The sequence below is a fragment of the Peromyscus eremicus genome, chromosome 8a, assembly GCF_949786415.1.
Source record: "Peromyscus eremicus chromosome 8a, PerEre_H2_v1, whole genome shotgun sequence".
NCBI lineage: Eukaryota > Metazoa > Chordata > Mammalia > Rodentia > Cricetidae > Peromyscus > Peromyscus eremicus.
The window spans coordinates 66,354,802-66,365,776 of record NC_081423.1 but is presented as its reverse complement, the minus strand read 5'-3'; the positions used below and the strand labels follow the sequence as shown (position 1 = coordinate 66,365,776).

Below are 10,975 nucleotides of genomic sequence, written 5' to 3'. Positions count from 1 at the left end.
TCAGCTCTGACATTCTTCATGTACTGTCTTCTACATGGTTCCCAGATCTTGACAGGGCAGGCCAGATTTATGTTCCGTTTAAGGAAGAGCTCTCAGTAGTCAATTATTCCCAACACGTGGAACAGTGATGAGTCTCTGTATTAACCACTGTCCACTGTAGAGAGAAGCTCTTTAGGACAAGGTTGGGTGTAGCAGTAATCCAAGTATATAACCATCACAGGAAAGTTGTGTTTAAAATAATTATTATCTTTATTTATTTGTTTGTATGTATGTATTGGTGCTTTGCCTGCCTGTCTGTCTTTGCACCACATGTCTGAGCCACCATGTGGATGCTGGGTATTGAACATGGGTCTTCTAGAAGAGCAGCCAGTGCTCTTAACTGCAAAGCCATCTCTCCAGCCCTGTTGGGTTCTGCTGACATCAGCACTCACTGTCCTAGTGTGGAAGGATGGCTGCTTTTCCTGTAGTCTGTCATGTTGAACAAGAAAAGGTAAGCTCTACTACAAGATGAAGTTACCCTGGCTAGGATTCTGAGGACTAGTCTAAGGATAGATGGAAAACAGGAAGGTAACTTTGGAAAATAAATAAATTAAGTATCCTATAAAGAAACCAAACAGGATTATTAAGGCTACACTACTAGAATTTTTAAAAATATTTGGAAATGTCTGATATCAGGCTGAGTAGACAGAAGAACAAACCTATAAATTGAAGAAAAGACCAATGAAACCATTAAGTCAGGGAGCATGCAAAGGGACTGAAGAAAACACACAGAGCCCAACATTGTGTGGATCACCATCACCCAAACTAGCATGGTAATTGTTTCTGTCCCCAAAACCTGAAGTCAGAGAGGAGTGGAGAAATTATTTGAAGAAATAATGGCTGGAAACACCGCAGTGTTGGTGAAAGATGTGAATAGACAAATGTTCACAGAGCCCTCTGGTCAACTCAAGTGTCCAAGGAACATTCTATTCTCCGGAGTAGACTGCATGCCAAGCCAGGACATTTGAAAGACTCATATATGGGAACTAATTGCTGTATCATAGTGGGAAGAAACTAGGAAGCAGGCCAGAGGGAAAGTCAGGAGCACAGAGGGTCCTGGGATGGGAAGAGAGCAATTCCTAAACAATGGCACAAATAAGACTTCATATGATTAGAAAATAATGTCCCAAGAAATGAGAAGAGAAAATCAAGACACCAGAACATAAAAGCCACACCAGGAAGGGAGATTTAGAGTGGGGGACACCTACATTACAGGAGAAAGGGGCTGTGCTGTGCCTCCTGGAGAATGCTTAATGACAAATGCAAAGCCCTGAGTGTCATCCCAACCACTGCAGGGAATGGATATCATGGGATATGCTCACACTCAGTGAATCAAGCCAGTCCCAGAAAGACAAATCTCATACATTTTCTCTCAGTTGTGGTTCCAAAAGTGTATAGATTATACATCCATAAAACCACTTGTGTGTATAAGATATGAACTTAGAGGTGAAATTGTATAAGGGGACACCATGGACAGTTGAGATGGGGACATCAAAGAAAGCTCAGTCAGGAGAACATACTCAGTGTGGAGTATTCATTTATATTAAATATCCTTCTGTAGGGGCCGGAGAGTTGGCTCAGTGCCTAAAAGCCCTTGTTCCTCTTGCAGAGGACTTGGATCTGATTCCCAGCACTCATAGAGGGTTCACAACCATTAATAAGTCCAGTATCAGGGATCCAACACCCTTCTCCGACTTCTATGAGCACCAGGCACACCAATGGTACATATACATACATGCAGGCAGGACACTCATACACACAATGTAATAAAATAAGTAAGACTACAGACTTTTAAAGTTCCATTAATAAAAAGGGCAGTGAATGAAGAATAGGCACAATGAAGTTTCCTTCTCTGTCTCTCTATCTCTCTCTGTGTCTGTCTGTCTCTCTCTGTCTGTCTGTCTCTCTCTTTCTCTCTCTCTCTCTCTCTCTCTCCCTTTCTTTCTTTTATTTGTTTGTTTTTTCATGACAGGGTGTCTCTGTGTAACATCCCTGGATGTCCTGGAACTCACTTTTTAGACCAGGCTGGTCTCAAACTCACAGTGATCCACCTGCCTATGCCTTCCAAATTCTGAGATTAAAGCCATGCAACACCATTGCCCAGCATAATGAAGTTTCTTAATTCCAGACAATCAGAAAAAAATATATAAACAGTCGTGACAACAAATTTGAAAATTTGCCAAGTTCACAAGTTATTGTATTCTGTTCAAAATGGGTCCAACAATAACTAAACAAAACATCACATCTGACCTTCACACTTACTCATGTAGAGCAGCTCAGGTGGTTGTGCTGTGTGTCTTGTAAAGCAGAGCTGGTTCTCACTGGTCAGGTCCTACTGTAATGGCTCTGTCTGTTTTACAGGAAAGAATATCATCTGGGACACGGAGTGATTGAAAAATGAGCATCAGCGTAGATCAAGAAATGGACTATGCAGAACTGGTTCTATCTGTAGGAGAAATCACACTTGGAGAGAAGAATAGGAAGTTAATGAAAGACGCTCAACCGAGAAGAAGAGAAGCCCAAAATATCTCACAGGCTGTGTGTACTCTGCTGAATTCTGGAGGGGGCGTGGTCAAGGCTCACATTAAGAATTCCAATTACAGCTTCACCAGAGATGGAATAGGGATGGATTTGGAAAAATCTTTTGGTGATATTCTTCCATTTCCTCATAAATACTTAAACTACATGCAGAAGAAAGACTACTTTTTAATTTTTGTGAAACCATGGATCGGGAATATCTTTGGTCAGCATGTCCTCACCTTGAAAACTAATTTTTATGTGAGAAGCTTTTCATTCTCAGTTGAACTGAAAATGCCTGATGCAGTGAAATTCCTCAAAATCATGAAGAATTCTGAACTGAAATCATGTTTAAGACAAAGTTTGCCTGGAAAATTGGACTCTGATGAAATTCTTGCCACATTTTTTAACAAGGAAGAATTGACTTACAAGGAGACATTCTGTTTCACTAAATCCAAACTTGCTGAAGTTAAAATGTCCCCTAAAGAAAAGATTATAGAGATTCTCCCTAAAATTGTGTCTGCATTTGCAAACACTGATGGGGGATATTTGTTCATTGGCTTAGATGGGGAAAAACAGCAAATCATTGGTTTTGAAGCAGAGAAGAGCGATCTTGATCATCTAAAGAGTGAAATACAGAAGTGCATCCAACAGCTGCCTGTCACTCACTTCTGTGAGGAGCAGGAGAAGATAAAGTACACATGCAAATTCATCCAGGTCCACAGACCTGGAGCTGTGTGTTCCTATGTCTGTGCACTGAGAGTGGAGAGATTCTGCTGTGCTGTGTTCGCTGCAGGGCCTGATTCCTGGCATGTGGAAGACGGCTGTGTGAAGAGGTTTACCACAGAGGAATGGGTCAAGCTCCAGATGGACACCCCACCAGGTTGAAGAAGGGGGATTAACAATCATTTTACATTTGGCTCAGGGTGTTGGAATGCTTTCTGGGATTTGGGCAACATCAAAACTCCTCATGTCTCAACAGCTAATTTACTGATCTCTGCTAGATACAATCCAGAGTTCAAATCTTTCTGGTTTTTTTTTCTTCTATCCACTTGGCAGATTCTCTATGGAAAGTATGTTAGCTGTTTCCATTGACACTATGAGCTATTTCCTTGTCAATGACCAAGTGTGATACAGCCTGCTTCTCCAGTGGCCAGGACTGAAGTAAGAAGAGGAAGGGGCCAGGACTCATAATTCCCTTCAAGGGTCTTCTCACCTCCCACAGGAGGTTAAGATGAGATCCTTGCCTAGTTGCAGGCCATGGGCAAAATGCAGCCCAACTATTTCAAGGAACAGTGAAAGTGGTCCCCAGTCCTAGCCTCACCGGCATGCCCATTTCCATCAGAGAGCTGATCAGGAGAGCCTTTCATGGACACTGTCCTATCTGCATTCTGAACTTCTGTGCACCCACCCAGAGTTGCCTATCCTCTTTCCAGACTATGTCTAGCTTGCTTGTCCAAATCTCTCCTATTGCAAAGGCTTCTGTAGCCCATCCCAGGTACCCACAGCACTGATCTCATTTCTCATTGTCGAATTTCTCTGTCAACAATCTTTCATACAGTGACAAATACATTAGAAAATGAAGCTAGGAAAAGAGAACGTTCCTTTCTTGGGGCATTTCCATGTGCTAGCCCACCATGTATTGTCTCCATTGCTTTGGAGCCTGTGGTTACCTGTGTTCATTTCAGAAACTCCACCATCTGATCTGCTCCTTTGTCCTTCTTTACCTCTTTATTCCCATTCCCCCCTCTGCCTTAAAACCTTCTGCTTCATCTCACATTTTATACAAAATAGAACCCTAAATTTTTCTCGGGGAGAAAAATGCTGGCATTTTATCTCCTTTAGAATAGAAACACCTCAGTTGAAATGAGCATCAGAAACTTATACAGTCTAAAAATGTGATCTTCCTCATCTCTTTACAAACTCACTTTTTTTTACCAACCTTCATTCCTTCTGGATTTAACTGCTTTTAAAAGCAACCAAATCTGCAGATATTTCTCAGGTGATGGATGCTTGCCTAGCATCCAAGAAGCCCTGGCTTCAATCGCATCTCTTTTGTAAAATCATAAAACTGGGCATGGTGGTGCACTTGTGGCCCATGGTCCACATAGTGGGTATGTGAAGAGCATGGTCTATGTGAAACCCTGTCTCAATTTTGAAAAGCACAAAGTTAAACAGACCTATTTAGTTATTAGTGCATTCAATTACTATTAGTGCACTTTTTCTGTTAGGTTTTCTGTAAGTGTAGTTTAGAGCCGTTCAGTATCATCAAAGCTTAATTTGGAGATTGTATTGGACCTCAAAATCTAACCTGAATATCTAACCCCATTTTCTCTTAGGAAATCACAGTTCAACTGAGACTTTTATTACACATTGCACTAGTTCGTGAATAGTATGGCCTAGGTGAAATTTAAAGTTACCTTTTGTCTTCTCAGGTTTTTCCAGGCGAAAAGATAAATGGGCCCTTCAATCAAGCATCCCACCCCTCCGTCCCTGTAGCTGGTATGCTGATGACATTCCAGGGATTCAGCAACAGAGTGATCACCTCCCAGGTAGGTTCACTGTGGCTCCCTGCATTGGTTGTTATGACTATGTTCAAGCCTTCTTGCTTGAACAGGGCTCAGTGTTGAAATCTGTCTCCAGGGTTCCTGCACTGGGATTGATGCTTGTTTTCAGGTCCCTAGATTAACTTTGTCTCAAGCAAAAGCCACCCCACACCATTATTCCAGCACATGCCTGCGCACAACAGTGAGATAGCACCAGTCTACATATAACATTCTGACACAGGAGGACAGACAAAACAGACTTTCTCTCCAATGCTAACCTTCCAAATAGAAGGTGACAGTGTCACTTCAAATTCCTGTACTGGATACAAGACTTTCAAGAACCATGGGTTTACACTCTAGCTGTGATTGCCAGTCTATGCTCACCAGGGAAGCCTGGCCTGCCTTGTGGTCTCCTCTGAGGTATTCTCTCCCGATCCCTGGAGCTCCAGGAACGTGCTCTGCTCCCTCCTTTGCTCTGTGGAGCCTTCCTTTTTCTCCATGCTTTCCCCCTGTCTCATCACCTCTTTGGTGCTTCCTGATGTCTGACTTTTCCACTCTTCAGCATTAGATCTGTCCCTTGCTCCTCTGACTCTTCTCATTCATGGTCTTGCCGACAGCAAGCTTCTGATGCACCATGTTATGGAAAAGGCAGGGGTGTGCGTGTGTAGCCCCTTCCAAGGCTGTCTCTTGGCAGAGCCTGAGTTTCTCAGTCTCCCTTGCACCTGCCGCCCTCCAGTTCTTGAATTATTGTTTCGTATCTGTGTGTTCACCTTCTGGGTTGTGAAGCAGTATGGGACTTACTAGCTGCTTGGTGATGGCTCACACAGTACATTCCTGGCATTTTTCTTTTTAATTTGTATTTTTATTTATTTATTTTTCTAGTGGTGTCTAAAAAAGTGACATGCTCTCCAGAAGCCCTCTTCATGGAATTCTTCTCAGAACATGAAAGATATGGGAAGTTACTTCATACAGAGGTGGGCTCTCTTCGTCAAGGAACGCTGGTCATCTCTAAGAGCTGGGCTTTGGGTATTGACTTGCCAGAGAAGCAAGAAGTCATCTTGGATGTGCTTCACATTTCTCAGGACAGTCTCTTGACCCTGCACAGCTTTGTCCGGGGAGATGAGGAGATAGAAGGCGACAGCGCTGTTCTGACAGATCTAGGTGCTAAGTTAAAGAACTATTGTAAACAAACTGCGCTAACTTTAAAGCAGATGCTCGTAAATCTTGGTGGTTACACCGGGAACATAGGTTTTGCGATAAAGATAACGTACTTGGGTCATAGGGCAGTGTCTCTATATGATTCTAGTTCGATAATAAGTTACCCCAGAAACTATTATCTAACAACCAAGACAGCAAGGGACCTAGTGAAGGCTCTTGCTCAAGACTTAGGGGCAGCGTACCAAGGTAAAACTGTACTGATCAGTTTACCACTGAAATTTTAAATACGTGAAATCAGATACTTTACTTTTCAAGGAATGTCCTAAATCATTTTTGAGACTGCTTGACATGGAAAATGGACTATGGTACAATGATATTTCTCTTTACATAGCTAGTAATGTTCTATGAGTCTATAAAAATGTAGAAAATGCTTCTTTGAAAAACTTCACAAGGTAGTGAACAAATTCTAGGAAAGGGATTGGCCGCTAAAGAAGGCAACGGTAAAATGCGCTTTAAAAATGTGTCCCTGAGCCAGGGATGTGGGCCATGCCCTTAATTCCAGCTCTTGGAGAAAAGCTGGTCATCTTAGTCTACATAAAGAGTTCCCGGACAACCAGGGCTGTGAAGAGAGGCCATGCCTCAAAATAAATAAATAAGTAAATAATGAAAGGACAAAAACGTGTCCCAATCTGCGTAGTCATCCTTCTTGCCAAGGAAATGTATGATGCCTTTAATCATGGAAGACACTCTTCCTAGAGATGTTAGTGAAGAAATGATGAAGAAGGCAGTATAGGGCAACATTTTGTCACAGTGTTGCTGCTCAGCTGTGTGTGTTATTGCTGTTAAATCTGTGATTTTTATGTGACAACCCCAGTAAGGACTTTCTACATGTCCAAGTCACAAAGGCAAGGCTCATTTTATGCGCAAAATAAATGGAGACTGCTTACAGCAGCATATATTAAATACGGCAAGTTTCCAAAAAGGTCAAAGACACATAGAACAGGAATAAAATTTTTCATTCTGTCTTAAAGAAAAACAATGTTTCTGTTGATTAAAGACTTTAGAATGTCAACAGGTGTCAGGAATTAGGCCATGAAAGTACTCTCTAAAGCATGTGCCCCAGTTTCTATTTGTAACATAAATGTTCCCTTTTGAAATCTTGTTCACATGGTTTTATGAGGTGGATATTGTTCTTTTATGGTTCGATGTGTGTATGTTTTATATTCGAGTGCTGTAGATTAACACCTGTAAAATGTTTACAGCATTGAGTTTATACTCAAGTATTATGCAATAATTTGAAATGTTGATGTTTCCTTCATAAAGGAAGTTATGTTCTCCTTGTACATCTTCCTTTGTGAAGGATAAAGTTTCTCAACATTTGGATCCTAGGGGTGATTAGCTATGTAGTGGTAACCTGTTGTAACTTTTTATGGAGCTCATCAGGTTGACCATCACGAGAATTCCTACATCACGGGCTTTGGGCTGAGGACTCATAGATGCCAGTCATCCTAAGCCATGTTTTCTGTCTCATCTGTTTCTAAATCAATACAATTTTTTGTTCAAATCTACTTCATTTGTCATCTGTTTTTTTTCTTAGATCTTCATTTTTTCTGACTACAATTCTGCTTACATCTTTCTTTCATGAAGCTTCATTGTTATACCTGGAAAGTTATACTTAAAAAAAGTTTGGGTGCCAACAAAATGTTCTGCCATTTTTTTATATTTCTATACTAAGTGATCATTTCAAAACATCACCGATGTCTTTTAAATAATTATTTTTCCCAGAATAATATGACCAGGCTTTAGTTTTTAGTGGTTTTGATTATTTGGGATTATGGTTTTCCAAACTGTGGCTCAAAGCTTTGAAGACCAAGGAAGTAAGAGGACATGTTAGCATGAAGCCATGGTTTGGTCTTTTCCTCTCATTTTAATATAAAGAATGAATAGGGCCAGCCAGATTGCTCAGTGGGTAAAGGAGCTTACAGTCAAGCCTGATGATTGAATTTGATTCCTGAGACTCACATGGTATAAGGAGAACACTGACTCCTCCAACTTGTTCTCTGGCCTCGGTGTATGCCATGGCACACACATGGGTATTTGAATACACACTCAAATGAAAAAAAAATAGATGTATTTTAAAAAAAGAAATAGGTTCAAATGTGGTGGTGCACAGCTGCAATTCTGGCACCTAGGAGATAAAAGTGGGATTGGATTTCAAGGCCAGGCTTAGCTACATAATGAGTTTAAGGCTAGCATGTGCTGTATAGAACACAATAAAAAAAAATGAACACATAAAAATTACTCAAACAAAACAAAGAGAATAGGGTTGGAATATGCTGACAACCCTACCACCTTATTTTGTCATACATTAAAGCAGAATCCTTGGAAATCCTTCCACTGATGAGTGGAAACTGAAAACATACCTCACAGAAGTAGGGAAGAGAATTGAGTCTATAGAATCTGGAAGTATGGGGAAGAAGGATAGAAAAAAGATGGGTGTGGAGTACGGAGACTTTGTTGGGAAGAAGTTCTAGTTTTCTGTAGCACTTGTGGATGCCCTGAACAGTTTAGTAAGCATTTCAAAATAGCTGGGTACAAAAGGATTTTGAAGGTTCCAACCTGAGGTTCAAAGTGATGAAAAAGATAATTACTGATTGTTATACATTATATTCATACACTGAAATATCACATTAAACCCCAAATTGTGCAGTTATTGTATGTCAGTTAAGCACAACAGCACACAGGGAATGGTGGCCTTGAATCTAAGCCCAGGGGCAGAGGCAGATAGATCTTTGAGTTCCAGGCCAGCCTGATCCACAAAGTGAGTTCCAGGACAGCTGGGACAACATAGAGAGACCCTGTCTCAAATAAATAAAATAATAAATAAAAAGAATAAAAGCACATAACTTTAACCTCAGCGGTTTAGAGACAGAGGAAAGTGGATCTCTGTGAGTTCAAGGCCACCGTGGCCATCCAGGAGTCCCTAGTAAGACCTTGTCTCAAAAATAAATTTAAAAACAGTTGGGAGACCTGGAAGTTTTCATAAGATATATGGTTAGTTTAATAGAACTTTTTAGGCTAAGCATTAAGAGCATTTAAAATTCAGCCATGGGAACTGTTCCCTGAGACAGAGCTATCCAGAACCCAATTGGACTAAGAGGTGAGTCTTTATCCTCATACCAGAACACCCCAGCCCCTAGGATTTAGGCCCAGGGGCACAACCCTGTGCCCCCACACCACCACCCATTTTAGTCCCAGTTACAGGCCAGTAGGAAGGCAGACCTCCTGCAGACAGGTCAGACTACCACCATCCCCTATCAGACCCTGAAACCCAAAAGCCCCACCTCCCCCAAATCCCACCCACCCTCCAAAACTTCTACTGTTTCCTGAGACAGAGCCTGCCAGCACCCCATTGGACTAAGAGGTGAGTCTTGTCTAGGAGGGGCCCAGGGGCACAACCCTGTGCCCCCACACCACCACCCAGTGCAGTCCCAGTCTCAAGCCAATAGGCAGGCCTCCTGAAGACAGGTTGGACTACCACCATCCCCCATCAGAACCAGTAACCCACAAGCCCCACCTCCCCCAAATCCCACCCACCCTCCGAGAGACTGCAACTGTTCCCTGAGACAGAGCCTGCCAGCACCCAATTGGACTAAGAGATGAGTCTTTATCCTCATACCAGAACACCCCAGCCCCTAGGCTTTGGGCCCAGGGCCACAATCCTGTGCCCCCACACCACCACCCATTGCAGTCCCAGTTACAGGCCACTTGGCAGGCAGACCTCCTGCAGACAGGTCAGACTACCACCATCCCCCACCAGACCCTGTAACCCACAAGCCCCAACCTTCCCAACCCACCCATGCACCAAGATTGTAGCTACTCCCTGAGACAGAGCCCACAAGCACCAATTGGACTAAGATCTGCTCCGTGAGACAAAGAGTCCATCAGCACCAATTAGAACAAGAGCTCCCACTGGACCAAGAGTATCAATCAGGCCAAGAGTGACTCCCTCAGACACAGACACTGCTTGCACCAAGTGGAGAAAGAGATGGGTGGACGCCAGTGGAGACAATAAAGAAGACACAAACTGAGGGAATACTGGAAGTGGAAAATCTCAGTAAAGGAACAGGAACTACAGATGCAAGTAACCAACAAAATGCAAGAGATGGAAGAGCGAATCTCTGACACTGAAGATATGATAGAGAAAATAGATTCATCAGTCAAAGAAAACACTAAAGCCAACAAAGTCATGACCCAAAATGTCCAGGAAATTTGGAACACCATGAAAAGACCAAACCTAAGAATAATAGGAATAGAAGAAGGAGAAGAATACCAACTCAAAGGCACAGAAAATATATTCAACAAAATCAGAGAAGAAAACTTTCCCAACCTAAAGAAGGAAATGCCTATAAAGATACAAGAAGGTTACAGAACACCAAATAGACTGGATCCAAAAAAAAAGTCCCCTCGCCACATAATATTCAAACCACTAAACATACAGAATAAAGAAAAAATATTAAGAGCTGCAAAGGAAAAAGGCCAAGTAACATATAAAGGCAGACCCATAAGAATAACACCTGACTTCTCAATGGAGACTCTAAAAGCCAGAAGGTCCTGGACAGATGTTATGCAGACACTAAGAGACCATGGATGCGAACCCAGACTATTATACCCAGCAAAACTCTCAATCAACATAGACGGAGTAAACAAAATAT

The 10,975-nt window shown here is 42.0% G+C and overlaps 1 protein-coding gene across 1 annotated transcript; it reads left to right on the top strand.

Moving 5' to 3' along the window:
• The first annotated feature begins 875 nt into the window (after window positions 1-875).
• On the top strand, window positions 876-6,544 carry LOC131917045 (schlafen family member 2-like). The gene is made up of 3 exons (XM_059270686.1): window positions 876-977; window positions 2,434-3,439; window positions 5,985-6,544. The coding sequence occupies exons 1-3, from the start codon at window positions 876-878 to the stop codon at window positions 6,542-6,544; spliced, it is 1,668 nt and encodes a 555-aa protein (XP_059126669.1).
• The last annotated feature ends 4,431 nt before the right edge of the window (window positions 6,545-10,975 follow it).

Bases quoted from the DNA above. Each gene is read 5' to 3' on its own strand.
- LOC131917045 (XM_059270686.1), top strand. From the start codon at position 876: ATGGCTGGAAACACCGCAGTGTTGGTGAAAGATGTGAATAGACAAATG. The intron at 978-2,433 runs GTAGACTGCATG...CGGAGTGATTGA, and splicing joins GGAACATTCTATTCTCCGGA to AAAATGAGCATCAGCGTAGA. The intron at 3,440-5,984 runs GTTGAAGAAGGG...TTATTTTTCTAG, and splicing joins CCAGATGGACACCCCACCAG to TGGTGTCTAAAAAAGTGACA.